Source organism: Staurois parvus, unplaced genomic scaffold (assembly GCF_062004578.1).
Source record: "Staurois parvus isolate SC_StPar_1 unplaced genomic scaffold, SC_StPar_1.0 ptg000948l, whole genome shotgun sequence".
In the NCBI taxonomy this organism is placed as follows: domain Eukaryota; kingdom Metazoa; phylum Chordata; class Amphibia; order Anura; family Ranidae; genus Staurois; species Staurois parvus.
The window spans coordinates 336,236-359,693 of record NW_028318744.1 but is presented as its reverse complement, the minus strand read 5'-3'; the positions used below and the strand labels follow the sequence as shown (position 1 = coordinate 359,693).

Sequence of the window (23,458 nt, the reverse complement as noted above, 5' to 3'; positions counted from 1 at the left end):
GCATGGCGAGTTTTTTGAAGTTGTATTTTTTTGTCATAATTTTTCGGAAAATGAAAAAATTAAAAAAATTATTTTCACTATTTTTTTTTTTTACATACTGTCACCAGTGCAGTACAGCGTCATCATATAACTGGCATGGCGGTGAACAGCGACACTGACTGGTGACAATATGAAAAAAAAAAAAATATATATTTTTTTTTTATTTTTTATTTTTTTATTATATTTAATTTTTGATTACATTTTTTTTTATTTTTTTTCATATTTTACTATGACCAAAATAGTACAATGTTACCATAGTAACATTGTACTACTTTGGGGAAGTGATCAGTATTTTTTTTTTTTTTTTACACAATTATCTAATAGCAAAGAATTACTTTGCTATAAGCAAGCATTTACCTGAATGAAATCGATTCATTCAGCTTTTATTTATTTTTTTTTTTGTGCTTAGCTGTGATTTGGTCGCAGCTAATCACATGACATGTGCATGTGATTAGCTGTGACCATTCACAGCTAGGCACTAGTATACAATGGATGGCATCATGAATGAAGCCATCCATTGTATACAACTGCCATGTGACCTGCTGTGATTGGTCACAGCAGGTCACATGGTACCGGCAACGGGAGCCGGTACTCGGATCTGTCATCGGCCGTGTCCGAGGTGCACGGGCGGTGACAGATCGCACTGCTGCGCCGCTCTGCATTAGCGCAAACCGCGCATGTGCGGGAGCACGCCAAATGGCGTGCACCCGGAATACAGGAGCACATTTGAAGCCGCCAAACGGCCATTGGCCGGGCGGCTAATGGTTAAACCTGGAACACCTGAAAATTCTGGAAGATAGATTACAAGGCACCAGGGGCGGACTGACCATTTGGAAACTCGGGCACTGCCCGAGGGCCCGGGGTCAGTAGGGGGCCCCATGAGATGCCCCTGGTACCTTTTTCATAGGCTTTTTTGAGTTTGGGCAAGGACACAGGGGCCGCATGATCCCCTATTGCCCGGGGGCCCCATGATTTATCAGTCCGCCCCTGCAAGGCACCATGCACATCAGCATCTTTTTTAACCACTTCCAGTCTGGACACTTTCACCCCCTTCCTGTCCAGGCCAATTTTCAGCTTTCAGTGCTATCACACTTTGAATGACAATTGCGCGGTCATGCAACACTGTACCCAAATGAATTTTTTAGCATTTTTTTGAGACAGATAAAATTTTATTTTGGTGATATTTATTCACCACTGGGATTTTTCTTTTTCTTTTGCTATATAAATGAAAAAGTCCAAAAAATTTTTTAAAAAAGTGTTTTTCTTATAAAATTTTGCAAATAAATAATCTTTCTTCATAAATCTTGGCCAAAATTTATTCAGTTATCTTTTTAGCAAAAACAAATAATCCGAATTAGTTTATAACCAAAAATTATATTTTTTCTAAATAGTTTTGTAAAATTTTTTAAATATTTTTTTATATTATTATTTATATATATATATATATTTTTTTTTTTTACATACAGTCACTCTAGCAGTACAGTGTCATAGTGACACTGTATTACTTGTGGGGGGTGATGAAGATTTTTTTTTTTTTTTACACTGATTGCTTTTACACCCATAAAGGCTTTAAAAGCAATCATTTCTCCTTCTCTCTGGCTGCATTCTTGCAGCCATTGAGAAATACTGTGAAAGCTATGATTGGTCTCAGCTTGTCACATGGTACAAGGCTGTTGTGAAGAGCCCTGTACCATGTGATCTCTGTGATCATTCACAGATTTCACACTTAGTAAGCAATGATGTCAGAAGTGACATCTTGCTTACTACTCTTCATGTGATCACTGATTGGCCAATCAGTGATCACATGATCGGGACCTCACACAGAGGTTCTGTACAATGATCGGTGTTCCACTGTGTCCAGAGGACACAATGGGCACCCAGTCGCAGTGCTGCACGCTCCCAGGGAGCGTGCACAAGCAGAGGGCGGGGAGGCCGTTTATATACATGGGCTGGACGGGAAGTGGTTAAGCTACAAAAACGTTGGAAAAAAAGGCTGGTAATAGCGTTTTTAGCAGCGAGCGTTAGCATTTTATAAGCATTTTTACAGTACCTGTAGAAAAAAAAAAGAAAAAAAAAATGTTAGGAGACTTTTGGAAGTGTATAGCAGCATTTAGGAGTATTTAGCATTTTTTTTATGCTGGACAAACGCTCCAAAAAACTGTACTAAAACAATCAAGAAATATAAATAGCCTAAAGTAGGAGCAAAAAAAAAAATGCAAATAACAGCTTCTAAGAGTTTAACCCCTTCACGCCTAAGGGTAAAACAAATCTTAATGCCTAAGCACAATTTTGCAACATTGAAAGGTGTTAGTAAAACCGTACATATCATCACAACTACTTTGTACATCCAGGTGAATTATACCGCGTTTCTTTCAGGACAAATTGGGCTTTCATTTGGTGGTAAATGGTATTGGATATCTCCTGATTTTTTTATTATCAAAGGAAAACTGTCCCAGAATAGTAAAAAAAAAAATTTTTTAAATTTAGCTGTGTGTTTCTTGTTATTACCATAACCTACCACCAAAGAACAACCCAAAATAAATTTTCCAGCTCTTGACAATTGCAGCGATACCAGATATGTGGACATCTTTTTATGTCCTTTTCTGTCTTTTACCTTGTTACGCAGGACTTTTGACAGTTATTTTCTGCTCCCCATGGCTCAGTATCTAGCCTAGTCAGTGCTTCCACATAAGAGCTAACAAACTCATTGACTATTTATACACTGACACTGATTGCAATATAAAAAGCCACAGATGTGGGACATTAACCTCTAATTGGCATTTTAACCCATGTGTGTCACCTTGTGTGTCTGTACCAAGGCCAAACATTCCAGGGGGCGGAGACGTCTGATCCAGGGGGCGGAGACTTCTGATCCAGGGGGTGGAGACTCCTGATCCAGGGGGCGGAGACTCCTGATCCAGGGGGGCAGAGATTTCTGATACGGGCCATTTGGGTGATTTCTGTTATCATTATGATTTAAAAAGGAGCCAAACAACTATTTGATAATAAATGGCTTCATATGATCATCATCCAATAAAAGAGCATTTTTTGGCATGATCAGTCATATTTTCAATATCAATGCCAAAATTTCACAATTTCTTCCAGGGAATGCAAACTTTTGAGCACAACTGTATGTAAAGCGCTGTGTAAATTGAAGGTGCTATAAAAGTGCCTGTAATAAATAAATAAATACATTCTAAAAACAAATTATTCTAACATAAAGAGTATGAAGAAACAAAATTATTTATTTAACTAATGAGTCCTAAATGAAACAAAACAATTTTTTTTAGCGTACACATCTCTAGTGCAGTATATAGCTTGAGTCTGTTACAGAACTGTTTATAATTAAAACAATAAAATATATATATATATATATATATATGTATATATATTTATTTATTTATATATATATATATATTTTTATTTTTTTTTCTTCCATTAAATAAATAAATAAATGGGTTTTAAATACAGCTAGAATAAGTACCCACATCTATTTTCTTCATTTATTTACTGTAGATTAGATTCTTTAAAAAGTTTGAATGGCTATTTGCTGAAATAAACATGTAATAGCAATAATATCAATATTAATAATGACACTTATAGGTGATATTTACTTATGGTGTCCTTAAAGTAGAGTAGAGCATGAGTAATTAAAAAAAAAATATATATATATATATATATATATATATATATACACACACAGCATATATATACTCACTGGCCACTTTATATATATAATATTATAACATAATATATAATCTGTACAAATTCTGCCCCACATTTGACTCCATATTTGTCTGTTTACCATATGCAACCAGCAAGGGACAAACCTCATCTGTTTGTCAGCTTAGACCAGTTACCTTCCATAGGTCATGAGTGCAAGGGGTCTCTTTTTGAGACCATTACTGTTTGATTATTAGATTTTGAGACCATTACTGTCCAATTAGAAAATTAACTATGACATTATCAGAGGTGTTTAACATAGTTTAGGTTGTGAGACGTAGGCCTTTATTCTGTCTTGATTCTTATTTTGCTTATTATCTCACAGGGTCCTGGTGGAAAACCCTTTCCAATGCTCTTGCGAAGTACGATGGATTCAGATTCGTCGAGATGAAGGTTGGGCTGACCTTGGCAACCAAAGTTTGAGCTGTTGGGATCACGGTTTAGAGATCTTCATAGAAGAGGCCAATATCTCGCTGTGCGGTATACATCCCATTTTTCTATAAGCAGGGTAGAAAATGAAGCAATATAAACTTTAGTAAACCTTTAAGTGGCACAAGATTTAATTTAAAAAAAAAATGTTTTTGGCAAATGACTTCACTGTCTCGTATTTCTCATCAGATCGGCCAGAAGTTTCCATCATGGAGCAAAATCTCACAGTACTTCATGGGGATAATCTTACCCTTCAGTGTAATGTAGTTGGTCAACCTCAACCAACAGCCACCTGGATTTTGCCAAACATCAGTCAATATAAAATTGAGGTAAGTGTGCAGTAGAAAAAAATTTGAAAACTATATATTTGGTACTATATATTTTTTCTATGGTTGAACTGAATGGACTTTTGTCTTTTTTCAGCCGGACTAACTATGTAACTATGGTATCAGTCCAAGAATTCTTATGAACAGATGTACAGCAGTATACTATAGTGTTTTTCATGTGTTATCTCTGCAGCATTTGGAAGGTCCGGACACAGAAATGGTATTCCTGCATCTCCACAACATCTCCCCAGGCTTCAATAAGCGGGATGTCACCTGTTGGGCCGAGAACATGGCTGGTCCCAGCAAGAAATTTATTCAGTTGGATGTCCGCTGTGAGTAGACAAACCAATATTTTTTGTATTCTTTGTCCAAGTTCCCTTGAATTCAGAATTCCACCTTAGGACTTATAGACCAGATAGTCTGTGATTAGCTTTGCATCAGTGATACTCATTACATACATTGAAAAGAGACACATCTTTGGAGATCAACCAAAAAAACAAATCCCACCAGCAGTTGGTTCTAGCCATTCCCCATTCTATGCAAAACTAAACATTAAAAATAAAATGAAACAAAAGTCAGAGGTCAGTAAAAGAAAATAGTGAATACATACCAGCCCTGCTCCTCGTGCCATCAATCTTGCTCAGTTGTGAAGCTACTCTTTGGAATTTAACAGTTCTAGAAGTGTTAGATTCTTAGACCCGGCTGTGTGCTATGGTTCCTCTTGCTGAACCTTACCTGCAGCAGGGAAAGAGTCATCCAACACACCCAGAAGCATCTTGGATGCAGAAGATTCTTTGGCAGAGGTAGAGAACAAGATCAGTGGTGCTCTCATAATCTGGAATAAGGCTCAGAGACCAGTAGCTATAGCAGTAGCAAGACATCTTCCAACCATCTGGACAAGTACAGAAGCAGGTCACTCTGGCGGAAGACACAGGTTCATGTGAGGTGCAGAGTTTAAGTACTAACCAGTGTTCACCAGAGCTCCTGATGGTGGAGATGGGTTTTGCTTCACTTTAGTTCCAGGTCGCAGTCCTTGAGATCACCCCACCAGTTGAGGTGAGCAAGCCAGGATCCAGTAGCAGAGAAGTAGGTAGGGATAAGCAGAAGTGTAGTCAGTAAACAAGTCAAAGGTCAGTAACAAGTGGTTGCAGGTTGGGTCGAAAACAAGCCAAGGGTTGGAAACAAGTGATAACAAAGCTATGGATGGCAGCAAGACTGACTGCACATGAGGTGAGGAGTTTAAGTACTAACCAATGTTCACCAGAGCTCCTGATGGTGGAGATGGATTTTGCTGTGTGTTGTTACCAGGTAGCAGTCGTTGGGATCGCCCCACCAGGAGGTGAGCAAGCCAGGGTCCAGTAGCAGAGATAGTAGGAAGGGATAAGCAGAAGTGTAATCAGTAAAGTCAAAGGTCAGTAACAAGTGGTTGCAGGTTGGGTCGAGAACAAGCCAAGGGTTGGAAACAAGTGATAGCAAAGCTATGGATGGCAGCAAGACTGACAAGAGCAAGATATTGATTGGAGAGAGCACAATAATTTGTCAAACAGGAAGTTCAAAAGGATAGCTTTAATAGGAAGTTCAAGGGAGGAACAAAGAGTTCAAGATTCAAGGCAGGATTATTCAGGGAATTGGCCAGGGAACTGTCCAGAATTCCATGTGGCTCAGCAAGAGACCTTGCAGGGCACAACAGATTTTGCAGGTTCAGATCTGGGCCCTGACAGGTGGTGGCAATGAGAAGGGTAAGTATTTTTTTCCCAGACTGGCCTTTGTTTCATTATTTAAAGTTTTGGCTTTAAATATATTTTATCTGCCATCCTCCCTTCGCTATCCCACTGCTGATGATAAGGAAACACCCCTGTGTTCAAAAATATACAGCTCAGGCTGCAATACTCACTTTCTTCAGCTCGGTCTCCCGCAGACTCCTCTTTGCAGTCCTACGCTGCGTCATTTAACCCATTTTCCATGAGTGCAGGGCATCATGGATTCACCCGGTACAGGTTACTTCCCCAAAGAGCCCTGCACTCACATACGTCGCTCCATTTCCTCAAACTTAACCTGTCCAAAACCGAGCTCCTGGTCTTCCCCCCACCAGCGCCCCCCCCCCCATCCTCTCCATCACTACTAACAACGCCACCATCACTCCCAGCCCACATGCCAAAGTCCTGGGTGTCATCCTGGACTCCCAGCTCTCCTTCCTACTCCACGTCCAATTGCTATTAAGATCATGCAGGCTCCACCTCCGCAACATCTCCAAGATACGTTCATTCCTCACCCCAGACACTACCAAACAACTTGTACACTCCCTCATAATCTCACGCCTGGACTATTGCAACTCCCTTCTCACTGACCTACCCAAACGAACGCTATCCCCACTCCAGTCTATGCTGAACTCAGTGGCGAGACTCATCCACCTCACCAACCGCTCCACATCCGCCACCCCCCTCTGCCAATCCCTTCACTGGCTCCCGATTGCCCAACGCATCAAATTCAAACTGCTAACCCTGACCTACAAAGCCATTCACAACGCCGCCCCAAACTACATAACCGACCTGATACCCAAATACCACCCTACCCGTGCCCTTCGCTCCTCACAGGACCTCCTACTCTCTAGCTCCCTGGTCTCCTCCTCCCACGCCCGATTGCAGGATCTCTCCAGGACCTCCCCCATCCTCTGGAATTCCCTACCCCAATCCATCAGACTGTCACCTACCCTCATCACCTTCAGGCTCACCCTGAAGACCCACCTCTTCAGGGAAGCCTACCCCACCCTCACCTAACAACTGACCTCCTCCACTCCTCCCACCACTTCATTCCCCACAGCCATTTCTTCCTGTACCACTGCAGAGAGCAGCACTGATGTCAACAAGTCAGTGATGATCTGTTCATTATTGAGGACCACCTAGAGGTGGAGATGGGATTAAGAGGAAGCAGGCCATCCTGGGGTTGGTAGGGTGGAGTTGGACTTTAAGGGAACTTTATTGGTTTTATCTTTTCATTACAATTATACCAGTAAATTGAGATTTTTCATAAATCAGACATATAAATTACATTTTAAGCATAGTGAATTTGGTATCCTTAGACATTAGTACATGGTTTCTTAGGTAGCTTCAGCATTTCAGTGACTGAGTTGTAAGTCTAAAGATGTTCTTTAAGCATGTCCTCATTTGGAATTTTTGTCATCTGTGTAACGTTTGCTATATTGTCACATATATCTCTTTCTATCTTAGTCCCGGCAGTGGTGGTAGAGTTAGGGGAAGCAGTCCTGCAGCACCACGTCTGTATCCCTTTCACGATAGATGGGAACCCTGCCCCTGATCTCAGCTGGCAATTTAATGGGCAAATTCTAGACATGTATGACTTTCAATACACAAAGATCTTGGAGTACAGAGAAAACGGTACACTTATCCATGGCTGCCTGTACTTTAATAAACCAACACACGTCAACAATGGCAACTATACCCTTCTGGTGTGGAATGAGCTAGGAAGAGACAGCAAAAGTGTGTACAGCACATTTATGGACAACCCTTTTGACTTTAATCCAGAGGAACCTATCCCAGGTGAGAAGATACCACAATTCTAGACCATGACTTGACCATCACACCTACCTAAATGGCCAAATGTATGTGAATTAACAAGTTCAGGTGTTTTTCAGTGATGGGTTTTTTTTAATATTTGGAAAGGTCTTATTGTGTTCCATCATGATTGTATCATGTGTGAAAAGCCAGCTCCATAAAGACATGGTTTGATGAGTTTGGTGTTGAGGAACTTGAGTGACCTGCACAGAGCCCTGACCTCAAAACTATTGAACACCTTTGAGTTAAATTGGGATGCTGGTTGCGAGCCAGTTGTTCTCATCCAACATTACTACTTGACCTCATAAATGTTTTTTGGGCCAAATGGGCACAACTTCCACAGACACACTTTGAAATCTCGTAGAAAACCATCTCAGGTGTGTGGAGCCTGTTATAGCTGCAAAGAAGGGGAAACTCCACATTAATGGCCATGGTTTTAGTATGAGAAGTCCAAAAAGATACAGTCGGTGTGATGATCAGTTGTATCCATTATCCATTATGAAATCACAACTCTAGATTACGGGTTTCTTTGACCCCATGTAGGAAAGGGACTAACCAGGACAAGGAATGAGGGAAAAGGGGGATTAGATCACTGTGTCAGATATGTACACCATAGAAACCTAATGGAGGCCCTAACCCTTCTTATCTCTAATAAAAAGTTTTTCGTAGCGGTTTCTCTCCCCATTGGAAATTTTTGCCCTCATATCTTCTCCCTCTGATTTCCCATAATCAGGACAGGAAGTGGAGACAACATTTCTAATGGAGACAAAACAATGAAAATCTTGATAGACGTTCTAGGACTTTCCTGCTCTATACAAAAAAAAAAACTTTGGCTGAAGTTGGCTTTAAAAGACATTTTTTAAAGCCTAATATGCTAAAAGCAGGGGTTTCCAAACTGCGGCCCTTTGGGTTGAATGTGGTCTTTTGCTTGCCTTTATCCAGCCCTTGGGACACTATGCCTTCCACTGACACAAAAGATGGGGCACTAATCCTCTCACTGACACCAATGATGAGGCACTTTTACTCCCACTGACCATCAAGCCTATGGCAGTGTTTACTCACCAGCAATGCTAGGACATTTTCTACTCCCACTGGCCACAGTGTGGCCCCCTAAAGTCTGAATGGCAGTAAAGTGGCCCTTTGTTTCAAAAGTTTGGAGACCCCTGTTCTGGAGACTCCCAGACATGTAGGCTAGTTGTGTAGATGTCATGATAATCCTGTAGCACAGAGGTCTCCAAACATTCGAAACAAAGGGCCAGTTTACTGCTGTTCAAATATCAGGGAGATCAGCGGGTGTAGAAAATGCCTTGGCATTGGTGGGAGTAAAAAATTCCATAGGCTTGGTGGCCAGTAGTAGTAAAAAATTACAATATTGGTGTCAGTGGAAGGAATAGTGCCCCATCATTGGATTGTAAGCTCCAAGGAGCAGGGCCCTCAACTCCCTCTTGTATTGAACTGTATTGTTGCTGTATCGTCTCCTGTTATATTGTAAAGTGCTGAGCAAACTGTTGGTGCTATATAAACTCTGTATAATAATAATAATAATAATCATCTGTGGGAGGAATAGTGCCCCATCAGTGGGAGGAATAGTGCCCCATCAGTGGGAGGAATAGTGCCCCAGCACTGATGTAAGTGGAAGGAATAGTTCCCCTTCATTGGTGTCAGTGGGAAGAATAGTGCTTCATCAGTGGGAGGAATAGTGACCCATCATTGATGTCAGTGGAAGGAATAGTGCCCCATCATTGGTGTCAGTGAGAAGAATAGTACCCCTTCATTGGTGTCAGTGGGAGGAATAGTGCTCCATCAGTGGGAGGAATAGTTTCCCATCATTGGTGTCAGTGGGAGAAAGAGTGCGCTATCAGTGGGAGGAATAGTGCCAGATCTTTGGTGTCCGTGGAAGGACTAGTGCCTCATATCAGTGAAAGGAATAGTGCAAGGGCTGGATAAAAGCAAGCAAAGGACCACATTCAACCCAAGGGCCGCAGTTTAGAGACATCTGCTCTAGCATCATCATGTTGACATTGAACAAGGGACAGAGACCTTTACTAGGGGCCACACAACCCACCTGCAAATACAAAAACCTCTTATTCACTTCAACCCATCCAAAATAATTTATTCTCAATAATAACACTTTAATGAGCCTTCATTGTGTTGTTTTCTTAAATTTTGCTTAAGAAATTTCTCTTTCAAAATGCAACAATGTTATAATTTTTTTGGGGAGGTTGTCTTTTTAAGGAAACTAACAATTTTTTGCATAACTCCAATGACATAATATCTTTTTTTTATATTTCAGTGTCGCTGTCTCCCGAGGGTAAGTGCTCCTACTTAATTGTGTTTGTCAACTAGCTCATTAATATTTGAATACCATTATAATGTTTTGCTTCTCTCAAGATTGCAAATTGTCTTTGCTACATAAATGGAGACTTCAAGAGACATACTAAAAGTTTTGTGTCTGAGATGTGCCAGCTCCTGGCAGATACATATTGCACATTAAATTTATAATTATCATAGACAAGTAAGTGTCTAAATGAACATTTGGGGTGCACGTTTGACAGCTGGTGCAAAGAAAACTTGAAGGTGTTGTTTACAGTGACAAATCCCATTCCAGCTGTCACAATCTAGTTGGATGCTGTGGAATATTTCATCTAGCTGGTTGTTGAGGAAGATTGCCCTATTTTTTCTATACTTTGGGGTTTTTTTTCCATTCCCCAGTAGATAGGACACTAATGTTCTGAGAAGCTGGTCGCAAGAGACAGCAACAGAAAATCAGCCCTGGAGAAAATAATGGAAGGATGGGCTACATGATTAAGGGGATGAATAGTCACAGGAAAAAGATTAACCTATAGTATGTGAGATGGTAATGTTAGAACAAAAAGTTTTACCTGATTGGAGGTTGTTGGTCAAATGGCAGAGAAGAGCAACAAGGTTGGGGACTGAATGTTGCTGGGAAGTCAGACCAGAAAGGTTGGCCAAATAGTGAGGTTGTCCCACATTCCCACCTATCTTCAATTACCAGCATTAAAGGGGCGTTTTTCTCATCATTTGAGGGTCTTTGGGTGTCTGTCTGTGGAAGACTTGGAATCATAACAAAATGGGGCCTATCAAGTGGTATGGCACTCCATTTTGGCAGATAGTTGGTTCTACCAAGGGCTTGGCTCAATTCAGAACTGTCCTTGATATGGTGGGGATGAGCCTTAAGACAGGGGTGATGGTTAGTTAAGGTTTTTGTTAGTGGACACATAAACACTCTCTGCTGGCAAAACTTGTCTGTTGATGTTTGATACGTTTTATGCGTTTACGTTTTATGTGTTTAGTTTGGAAGGAATATGATAGGAACAACATCAACAAATCTATCAGTCAAGAGAATTGTAGGGAAAATGTGTGTTTTATTACAGGGAAGCAACTTATTTCTGCAGCCAATGGAGCTAGGACACATAGCCCTGTATTGCCAATGAAGGGTCTAAAATGAGAAGGAACCTTCAGCAAGAACAATTAAGGTCTAGTTGTATAGACACAGTAGGTTCCTGCCTACCATTGCTGGATATCCCTGTTGAGCAAATCTCAGTAAGGATGACCTAACTGAACCCAAGTTACCCTGACAATCCTACTAAACTGAAGTTGGAGATTGTAAAATAGTTCATGACATATATTTTGTGCAGAAATGGTATCTTCTAAAGGGGCTTAGGAGACATTCAGGAGAGCTGACTAATCAGTACCTTTTGCCTGGGCACCAATCCTCCCCATTTACAGATACCATGTGACCCTTGTGGTTGTAAAACTTTCTTTTTTTCGAATTTTCTGCTGTGACCTCCTCCTCTGCCATCTAATGTTGGCTACCAACTTTTCAACTTTAAAACATAAATTTATTTCCTGTGTATATATAGTTACCAGGGGCGGACTGACCATTTGGAAACTCGGCACTGCCCGAGGACCTGGGGTCAGTAGGGGGCCCCATGAGATGCCCCTGGTACCTTTGTCATAGGCTTTTTTGAGTTCAACAAGAGGAACCAGTGAAAGCTGTGGGGAATGCAGGAGACTGATACTGCTAGAAGTGTTGGTTTCCCAGTGAACTTCGGGAGATAATTGTTGAGGATTGAAGCGGTGGGAAAGACAAATATTCTCTCTCTGTTCTTCGCTAGCTTACTTAATACATTTTATTTATGTGAACGGCAGGGGCGGACTGACCACTTGGAAACTTGGGCACTGCCCGAGGGCCCGGGGTCAGTAGGGGGCACCATGAGATGCCCCTGGTACCTTTTTCATAGGCTTTTTTGAGTTTGGGCAAGGACACAGGGGCCCCATGATCCCCTATTGCCCGGGGGCCCCATGAGTTGTCAGTCCGCCCCTGATAGTTACTATACATAGTTGATAAGGTTGAAAAAAGACAAAGTTCCATCTAGTTCAACCAGGGTGTGTTCTCTTCTGATGCTATATTGGTGAGTGGACAACCCCTGGATTAACTCCAATCAAATTCAAGGAGAATTTCCACAGCCTTGGAAATTCTCCTTGAATTTGATTGGCGTTATTCCAGGGGTTGTCCACATGCCAATATAGCATCAGAAGAGAACACACACTGGTTGAACTAGATGGACCTGCGTCTTTACTGGAAATGTAGGAAGAGAATTGCAGTTGCAGATTAAACATCTTTTCATTCAATCTTATATGGTGGCCATGTGTCCTCTTGAGGGACTTTAAGAGTAGACAAGTCATTACAAATAATATATTCACCTTTATAAATGCATACAGTACATTGTGATCATACCCCTCCTTAAGCACCTCTTCTCCAGAGTAAATAATTGTAATCTTTGTAATCATTCATAAGTAAGGTTCTCCAACCCTCTTACTATTGTTCAAGTTTGAGAACATCCTATCTGTGGTTTGGTGACCAAAACTGATCTGCATATTCAAGATGAGGTCTAACTAGTGGCAGAATTATTGTAAATATTGTAGTATTGGGAAGATTATACTCATGTCGTAGGTGCTTCTTCTTTTTTGGACCAGATCAAACTGTGTTTAAGGGCATGGCAGCCCACTTTTAAGAAAGTGTTACTAAACCTACAACAGTAAAATCAGTCTGTACTAACTAAAATTATTTTTAGATAATAAAACTTCAGGCTCAAAACAAGCACTCAGTAAAAATACATGTTAATACCCCTTTAAACTTGTCATTGCAGTTATATTGCCTCCTCTCATCTGTATGGTTCACTATTCCGAACAGACAATCCTCCTTACATTGTCCATTGTACCTTGGATTTATAAAGTGTATTTGGATGTAATAGAATAAAAAGGGCTTCTTATCATCTTGTTAATATGAGTTAGTTTCATTTCTTCCTCTGACGAAATATAATAAGAAACCTGACTGAGGAATCAGCCTTGCCCGGGGGGATATCTGGACTATGACAAAATGGAGCCTGTAGATTAAGCAAATGGCAGGGATATACATCCCTATTCCTAAATCTGACAGTTGTACTAAGTGATGATATCATATATTAACCCGTGTGGGTTCCTTGTAACTTGAAGCTTGTTGGGCCACCATAGAGCAGTGACCGATGAGCCAAACCTTGTCCAACCATGTCATATCTCAACGTTTAGTCTTTCCTGGCAATAGCAGTATGTAATATGGGTGAAAACTGGTAAGAATAATTACAAATAATTTGAGTCATTAGAGTTAAAATTAGATGAAAGGGTGAGTCAACTCATCCTAAGATATTAATTGTTAATTATGGGTGGAGCTTGTTGGGCTGAGTCAGCCCTTGGCTTCTTATAGGTCTTGGATGCTCCAACAGCTAGATCTCCTTGCCAAAATTCACAACTATGTTTCTGACCACCTACGAGTTTTGGTGCCCCCACCCACCTCAGCTTTCAATGTGTTTCAGTGGGGTTCCCAAAAGTTATATGAAGCCAGGAAATGATTCAGAGTCAGCTCCCACACATAAATGAAATATGATATTTCTGTAATACGTACTATGATTATTACTTGGCCTTCAACATTTTTATTATTATACAGTATTTATAAAACGCCAACAGTTCGCTCAGCGCAGTACATTACAATGGGAGACAGAACATGCGACAGTACCAGGGGTGGACTGACAACTCATGGGGCCCCCAGGCAATAGGGGATCATGGGGTCCCTGTGTCCTTGCCCAAACTCAAAAAAGCATATGAAAAAGGTACCAGGGGCATCTCATGGGGCCCCCTACTGACCCTGGGCCCTCGGGCAGTGCCCAAGTTTCCAAATGGTCAGTCCGCCCCTGGACAGTACAATAACAATACAATGAGATACACGAGGGGTTTGAGGGCCCTGCTCCTTGGAGCTTACAATCTAGAAGGGAGGGGATAGTGGTACAGGAGGAGATAGCTGTGGGGAATGGAGTGGTAGGAAGAGTGGAAGAGGTCAGGAATTAGCAGGGGGTGGGGTAGGCTTCCCTGAAGAGGTGGGTTGTCAGGGTGCGCCTAAAGGAGAGGAGAGTAGGTGATAGTCTGATGGATTGGGGTAGGGAGTTCCAGAGTATGGGTGACACCCTGGAGAAGTCCTGGAGGCGGGCATGGGAGGAGGAGACTAAATGTCAGGGACCATCGCGACGCATGGGTCTACACATGCGTAGGCGTCTGTCAAGACGTGCAGGTAGCAGGGCACTAGGACCCAGGCGCACCCGTCGTCTTGACAGTACTAGGCAGGCACTGGGACCTAGGCGGCGCCTGTCAGGTGCAGGGCGGGCTACTTAAACCAGCCCTGCACAGACGCTTGTTGCCGAATGGTCTTTGCGTATCCTGTTGCCTGTGTAGTGAGTACTCTGATCTGGATTGTCTGACCTTGTTGCCTTCTCCTGTCCTGACCCCATGGCTTGCCTGACTCTGCTCCTGGATGTTCCCTTATAGATCTGATCTTTTGGTATTGACCCTGCATGTGACCCGACTATCCTTTGCCTATCGTCTTGTACCGCACCGACCCGCTAGTTACCGACACGGCCTGTTTGACTCTGACTTTGCTCATCCGTCCATCCATCCCTCAGGGATCCCTGGGCTCCCTCACATCAGACTCTTAACCCGCTGGAGCCCTTGGCAGACTCCTCTACCTCTGGTAGAGATACCTAGCCGCTGCGACCTGGTCCCGTAGCACTCCAAGTCCATCCCCACCATCAGGGGCCCTAATGAACAAGTGCTCCGGTACTTAGACTCCGCACTCTAGGGAGGCTCTATCAGGGGACTGATAGAGGTACTGTCAGGCGGTCCGTTACACTAGGGAACTAGAGAGAAGGAGGTCTTACGAGGAGCGGAGAGTGCGTGTTGGGTGGTACTTGGATATTAGGTCTAAAAAAATAAAGTACATCTATAGAATGTATATCCTATCAATTTACATTATGAGCAGGGATTGCCTATCATCATAAGATCAGACTTTCCAAGTAATTTATGACTTTTTCATTCTGTATTTATCAGTAACATTGGATTACAATGAAAGAAGGTTGTAATTATAGCTTGGGGATGTGTGTAATAGACTGCCAGTGCAACTCAAAGGAGCTCCAATCTACAATCCAAGGTTATCTTAAGATAAGATATACAATATTTCCATATGAGCTTCATAAAAAAAATAGACGTAAAGCTACTAAGTGCTCTAATTTTCCATTATTGCTTTATTGTGTAGGCGGAGGCAACAGCACCTACGGGAACCCCATCGAGACAGTGGAGGACAACACATTTGGGGTGAGTTTATGTGTTTTTAATTTGCTACATGACGAACGTTAAAATTGTCGCTTCCCATCTAATTGTGCTTCCAGCTATGTTGTCTCTAAACCAGGGGCGGACTGACCGTTTGGAAACTCGGGCACTGCCCGAGGGCCCGGGGTCAGTAGGGAGCCCATGAAATGCCCCTGGTACCTTTTTCATAGTCTTTTTTGAGTTTGGGCAAGGACACAGGGGCCCCATGATCCCCTATTGCCCGGGGGCTCCATGAGTTGTCAGTTTGCCCCTGCTGCCATGTGATTGGCTTATTAGCAATTTGTGCTACCAAGCAATTGAACAGCTGTACCTAATGAAGTGCCCAGTGAGAGTAGAATGAATGCTATGAAGCCAAGCTACGAAAGCACACTTTACAAAGGAACCACAAAATGATTTTATCGCTCAGTACATGACAGCAAACTGGCAAAAGAGACTTGACCTCCGTTGGAACAGATCTTGACTAGTTCGCACATAATGTTTTTTTTAGCTTCATTAAGTGGTCATTTTACATAGAAAAAGCACAGCCTGGAGTTCTTCTATCATAAAATCGCTGGGTTCTAATTCAATCACACCTTAAGGAACCACAAGAGCCATTCGAAGCAATTATCCTGACACATGTAAATTAAGTCCATTTAACAACCTGTAAATTTGTCGGCCATTAGTAAAAAAAAAAAAAAAATCAGGTCTAGGGGGAAGCAAAACCACTAAGTGATATTCAGTAAATACTGGTTTTCTGCTAAAAACTTTATAAATGCAAACTAAGGTCTTCTGGGGTCTTTGATAAATTGAATCATATTAAAATTTACGAGCAGAATTTCTGCCAAGACCTTGTGGTAAGCCTGCTCTTCTCCGATCATGTTGTACTCTAGACCCCCACCCAAATAAAGACACACATTCCAAATGAGAATTTAAAGGGATACTATATTATTGGTAATGATTTATATATATATATATATATATAAAACTGATTCTTAAGTTGTAATTTAAATAATTTTATAAATTAGGTTTTTTTTTTCGTTTTCACCTTATTAAAAAAACTGAGCTTTAAAGAAGCAATACTCACCTTTTTTCTGGTGCTGTCCCACACAGACCTACCACTCTGTGATCCAGCACCAGCCTTCTTTTGGGTTCGATGAAGCTCAACATCATTTAACCGACTTCCAGTGAGCCCAAGAGGTCAAAGACCTGCCCCTTGGGGGATATGTCACCAGGCAGTCCTGGACTCATGGTAAACTTTTTGCAGAGTGCCTCCAAGTCATTACATGGTTCTGATCAGGATCTTCCCACTGCTGGGGGAAGAAAACGATCCCGAACTTGGGAAAAAAAATATCTATCTATCTGGTCCCTAACCCTCAAGGGGTGTACAATCTAAGGTCCCTAACCCTCAAGGGGTGTCCAATCTAAGGTCCCTAACCCTCAAGGGGCGTAAAATCTAAGGTCCCTAACCCTCAAGGGGCGTACAATCTAAGGTCCCTAACCCTCAAGGGGCGTACAATCTAAGGTCCCTAGCCCTCAAGGGGCGTACAATCTAAGGTCCCTAACCCTCAAGGGGTGTACAATCTAAGGTCCCTAACCCTCAAGGAGAGTAGAATCTAAGGTCCCTAACCCTCAAGGGGCGTACAATCTAAGGTCCCTAACCCTCAAGTGCCGTACAAATCTAAGGTACCTAACCCTCAAGGGGCGTACAATCTAAGGTCCCTAACCCTCAAGGGGCGTACAATCTAAGGTCCCTAACCCTCAAGGGGCGTACAATCTAAGGTCCCTAACCCTCAAGGGGTGTACAATCTAAGGTCCCTAACCCTCAAGGGGCGTACAATCTAAGGTTCCTAACCCTCAAGGGGCGTACAATCTAAGGTTCCTAACCCTCAAGGGGCGTACAATCTAAGGTCCCTAACCCTCAAGGGGTGTACAATCTAAGATCCCTAACCCTCAAGGGGCGTACAATCTAAGGTTCCTAACCCTCAAGGGGCGTACAATCTAAGGTCCCTAACCCTCAAGGGGTGTACAATCTAAGATCCCTAACTCTCAAGGGGTGTACAATCTAAGGTCCCTATCTCACATTCATACATACACATACTAGGTGTTAGGAATGGACTGGCCAGCAATGGTGGGACTCACCTGCCTTTTGATCTGCAGTACCAGGGCTGGCCAGCGGGTGCTCCCAGCAATCAGAGACTCAACCTTTCAGCCAGCTAACACCTGGAACTGATGATGCTGGGGTATTTAAGGGATGGCCAGACCCACAGACTCTGCCTTGGTGTTGAGTTTGTCCTGGACCCTGTATCTGTCCTGCATCCTGTTTCTGTCCCTCTTCCTGACCCTCTGTACTACGCTGCTTGTTACCTGTTTTGATCTCTGGCTTGTGACCCTGACCATCCCTCTGCCTGACCCTCTGTACTACGCTGCTTGCTACCTGCTGAACCTGGCCTGTGACCCCGACCATTCTCTGCTTGCTCCCCCTGTACCTACCTGCCCAATTGATATTGACCCGGCCTGCCTGACGACGCTTGCTTGTATGTACTGTTATCTGTGGGTGGTTTGGTTTGTTTGCACTGTATTATGTTTAGTATTGCACTGCGTTTATGTTTGTATGGTTAGTGTTAATAAATTGTATTGTTTATCACATATCTGAAGTCTGCGTTTCCCTGCATCAGTCACACACCTCTGGTCATACCTGGGAGCCCTGACACTAGGGACAATTTAGACAGGAGCCAATTAACCTACCAGCATGTCTTTGGAGTGTGGGAGGAAACCGGAGTACCCACGCAGGCACAGGGAGAACATGCAAACTCCAGGCAGGTGGTGCCGTTCACTACCAGCAATTCTCTAGGGACAAGATTGCCAAAAGAACCTTGAGAATGCTCACCTGCTCCTATGGCATCATGTCCTCGTTGGCCAAACCTGTGCGATGTGTGGTTCCTTCAATGGCGGTTGAGATTTTGAAGTTTCTTGGCCAATGAAAGAAAGGCAGGTGAGTATTCTCACCAATCCATCAACAGCTCTCCAGCGACAAGGATAGCCAATGGGACTTTGCCCTTACAAAACTGTGTTTTTCATATTCGTTTATACATTTTCCAGATGATTGTGCAGCTGTGAGCAGCTCCAGTGAACCGTTTATCCCTTGTGACTTAACACTTAGCAAGTGATAATGCTCAGGAATTGAAGTAGAACAGGATCACTGAGCATATTGTGTTTCCCATCAGGTCTCTGTGGCTGTGGGACTGGCCATCTTCGCCTGCTTCTTCCTTCTCCTCCTGCTGATTGTGCTCAACAAGTGTGGAAGACATTCAAAGTTTGGAATCAATCGTAAGTTTGTTTCATGTACATCATATATATGCATTTCAGCTCTAAAGAACCTAAATAAGTACTTGACCTCCAGAGGATTTACCCCCCTTAATGACCAGGCCTCTTTTTGCTACTCGGCGCTGCACTAATTCAACTGTTAATTGCGCGGTCATGCAATGCTGCACCCAAACGAAATTTACGTCCTTTTTTCACACAAATAGAGCTTTCTTTCGGTGGGATTTGATCACCTGTGCGCTTTTTATTTTTCACATTATAAACAAAAAAAGGCCAAACATTTTGAAGAAAAACAATATTTTTTACTTTCGGCTATAAATAATATATAGTAAACTCAAAGTTGGTTATAAATTTAGGCCAAAATGTATTCTGCTCCATGTTTTTGGTAAAAAAAACCCCAATAAGTGTATATTGATTGCTTTGTGTGACAGTTATAGCGTCTACAAACTATGGTATAGATACTGCAATTTACGCCATTTTTTTGCTATGCAGCGCTGCGCTAGTTTAACGGACAATTGCGCGGTCATGCAATACGGTACATAAATGAAATTTACATCCTTTTTTTCCCACAAATTGAGCTTTCTTTCGGTGGTATTTGATTGTCTGTGCGGTTTTTATTTTTTGCGCTATAAAAAAAAAAGCCTGACAATTTTGAGGAAAAAAAACAATATTTTGGACTTTTTGCTATAAAACATGTCCAGTAAAAAAAATGTAAAAATCAAATTTAGTCATAAATTTCTACCAAAATGCATTCTGTGACATGTCTCTGCTAAAAAAAAACCCCAATACGTGTAAATTAATTGGTTTACGTGAAAGTTATAGCGTTTACAAATGGCGGGAAAGATACTGGGATTTTTAGGGGTTTTTTTATACTAATAATGGCGGCGATCAGTGACTTATGGCGGCGACCAGCGACTTATGGCGGAACTGCGGCGGACATTCTGACATTGGGGGGTACTGACTTGGGGTCACTGACATCCCCAGTGACACCAATACAGTGATCAGTGCAAAAAAAAACCACTGACACTGTACTAATGGCACTGGGGAGGAAGGGGTTAGCTTTATTTTGCAGGGAAGGGTTATCTGTGTGAGGGGAATGTTTTACTAGGGGGCGGGGATGTGTGCTGGATGGGGACAGGCTGATCGGGAGAGAGAAACTCTTCTGTCCCATCACTGTGTCCTGGAGCTGTCAGGGAAGTGACAGAAAGCACAGCTACTGCAGCTGTGCTCTCTGTCACTGATTGCCGCCGATCGCCGGGAGATAGCCGGTAATGACCGGCTGTGACCCGGCGACTGACATCCGCGGCTGTGATCGGCGGGACAGATAGGGCGGCGGCGCGCCTCGCGCGCGCCCCCTACCTGTTTACAAAACACACGTTTTAAAACGTGGTTTTGCCTGCCCGTATTTATACAGTGGCTGGGCGGCATGTGGTTAAAATCATTCTTCTTAGCTGTTAACATGACTGCTATGCTAATGTATTGTAATCTTGATTCTGGGATAACAAGTGTGGCCAATGGCATATGAAGATTGCTATACCTAAACCTGAAATCTAGATAAAATGAAATAAAGCAGCGCCAAAAACATGAATATGTGAATAAAACGTGTTCTCTGAAATGTTCCACAAATATATTCTAATATAAATAAGCGTCCAAAGACATTCAAATGAAGAGATCTTCCATCAATCCAGTAGATCCTCTCCATGCTTGGAAATCACCAAATGCCACACTATTAACAAAGTGAACCCCGGACCATAAGCGTTCCACTCAAAAACTGTAGCTGCTGACTTTTAAAAAACAGCCACTCACCTGTCCCACGATCCCGCGTTGCCCCCGCTGCAGCCCGTTTCACCGGCCGTCCTGTATTCCAGGTGCCTGTATCTTCAGTGTGGGCACCCAGCTGTGACAGCTTCACAGCCGGGTACCCTCTGCACATGCGTGAGCAGAGCTGCGCTCCCTGAATGGCCCCGTCCTCATCTGGAACCTGTCAAGTGTCCCACGAGACTTCTGGGAAGGAGGGTAGGAGGACAACTTCCGCTTCCGATCACCTAGGTCAGCGGTTCTCAACCTGGGGGTCGCGACCCCTTTGGGGGTCGAACGACACTTTCCCAGGGGTCGCCTAAGACCATCGGAAAACACATATTTCCGATGGCCTTAGGAACCGAGACACCGCTCCTTGATCCGTCTGCAGGTGTGGGCGGGATGACATGCCGTCCCTGTCATCTGGACACACCCCCGGGATCAATCCTTCCTCGTCGGTGATTGGCCGCCGGAACTGTAGCTCAAGAGAGGCACACAGGCGGCCAATCACCGGCGAGGAGGTGGAGCTTGGAAAGGAGGAGCCGAGCGGCACCGCGAAGCACGAGCGAGTGAAGAGGAGGAAAGCGGCCGGAGAAGGAAGCCATCTGACCGGTAAGTGTTTGTACCATGGGAGAGGGAGGGAGCGAGCGAGCCCAGGCTGGAGCAGGGGTCAGCAAGGTAAGTATCATTGGTGTCAGTGGGAGGAATAGTGCCCAATCATTGGTGTCACTATTACCAATGATGGGGCACTATTCCTCCCCCCACTGACACCAACGATGGGGCACTATTCCTCCCACTGACACCAACGATGGGGCACTATTCCTCCCACTGACACCAACGATGGGGCACTATACTTCCCTCTGATACCAACGATGGGGCACTATTCCTCCCACTGACACCAATGTTGGGGCACTATTGCTCCCCCTGATGCCAACGATGGGGCACTATTCCTCCCACTGACACCAATGATGGGGGCACTATTCCTCCCACTGAGACCAATGATGGGGCACTATTCCTCCCACTGACACCAATGATGGGGCACTATTCCTCCCACTGACACCAATAATGGGGCCGTATTCCCCCCACTGACACCAATGATGGGGCACTATTCCTCCCACTGACACCAGTGATGGGGCACTATTCCTCCCACTGACACCAATGATGGGGCACTTTTCCTCCCACTGACACCAGTGATGGGACACTATTCCTCCCACTGACACCAGTGATGGGGCACTATTCCCCCCACTGACACCAATGATGGGGCACTATTCCCCCCACTGACACCAATGATGGGGCACTATTCCCCCCACTGACACCAATGATGGGGCACTATTCCCCCCACTGACACCAATGATGGGGCACTATTCCCCCCACTGACACCAATGATGGAGCACTATTCCCCCCACTGACACCTACGATGGGGCACTATTCCTCCCATTGACACCAACGATGGGGCACTATTCCTCCCCCCACTGACACCAACGATGGGGCACTATTCCTCCCCCCACTGACACCAACGATGGGGCACTATTCCTCCCCCCACTGACACCAACGATGGGGCACTATTCCTCCCCCCACTGACACCAACGATGGGGCACTATTCCTCCCCCCACTGACACCAACGATGGGGCACTATTCCTCCCACTGACACCAACGATGGGGCACTATTCCTCCCACTGACACCAACGATGGGGCACTATTCCTCCCACTGACACCAACGATGGGGCACTATTCCTCCCACTGACACCAACGATGGGGCACTATACTTCCCTCTGATACCAACGATGGGGCACTATTCCTCCCACTGACACCAATGTTGGGGCACTATTGCTCCCCCTGACGCCAACGATGGGGCACTATTCCTCCCACTGACACCAATGATGGGGGCACTATTCCTCCCACTGATACCAATGATGGGGCACTATTCCTCCCACTGACACCAATGATGGGGCACTATTCCTCCCACTGACACCAATAATGGGGCCGTATTCCCCCCACTGACACCAATGATGGGGCACTATTCCTCCCACTGACACCAGTGATGGGGCACTATTCCTCCCACTGACACCAGTGATGGGGCACTTTTCCTCCCACTGACACCAGTGATGGGACACTATTCCTCCCACTGACACCAGTGATGGGGCACTATTCCCCCCACTGACACCAATGATGGGGCACTATTCCCCCCACTGACACCAATGATGGGGCACTATTCCCCCCACTGACACCAATGATGGGGCACTATTCCTCCCACTGACACCAATGATGGGGCACTATTCCTCCCACTGACACCAATGATGGGGCACTATTCCTCCCACTGACTCCAATGATAGGGCACTATTCCCCCCACTGACACCTATGATGGGGCACTATTCCTACCACTGGCACCAATGATGGGGCACTATTCCTACCACTGACACCAATGATGGGGGCACTATTCCTACCACTGATACCAATGATGGGGCACTATTCCTCCCACTGATATCAATGATGGGACACTATTCCTCCCACTGACACCAATGACGTGGCACTATTCCTCCCACTGATACCAATGAT

At 43.8% G+C, this 23,458-nt stretch overlaps 1 protein-coding gene across 1 annotated transcript in view; it reads left to right on the top strand.

The window, feature by feature from the left end:
* Window positions 1-23,458, top strand: part of NTRK1 (neurotrophic receptor tyrosine kinase 1) — a 158,360-nt gene that overhangs the window by 86,486 nt on the left and 48,416 nt on the right. Inside the window, exons 5-11 of the mRNA XM_089656895.1 lie at window positions 4,088-4,242; window positions 4,381-4,520; window positions 4,711-4,849; window positions 7,745-8,074; window positions 10,383-10,400; window positions 15,732-15,790; window positions 19,009-19,111. Coding sequence (XP_089513021.1) covers window positions 4,088-4,242; window positions 4,381-4,520; window positions 4,711-4,849; window positions 7,745-8,074; window positions 10,383-10,400; window positions 15,732-15,790; window positions 19,009-19,111 — 944 coding nt within the window. The remainder of the gene's footprint in view (window positions 1-4,087; window positions 4,243-4,380; window positions 4,521-4,710; window positions 4,850-7,744; window positions 8,075-10,382; window positions 10,401-15,731; window positions 15,791-19,008; window positions 19,112-23,458) is intronic.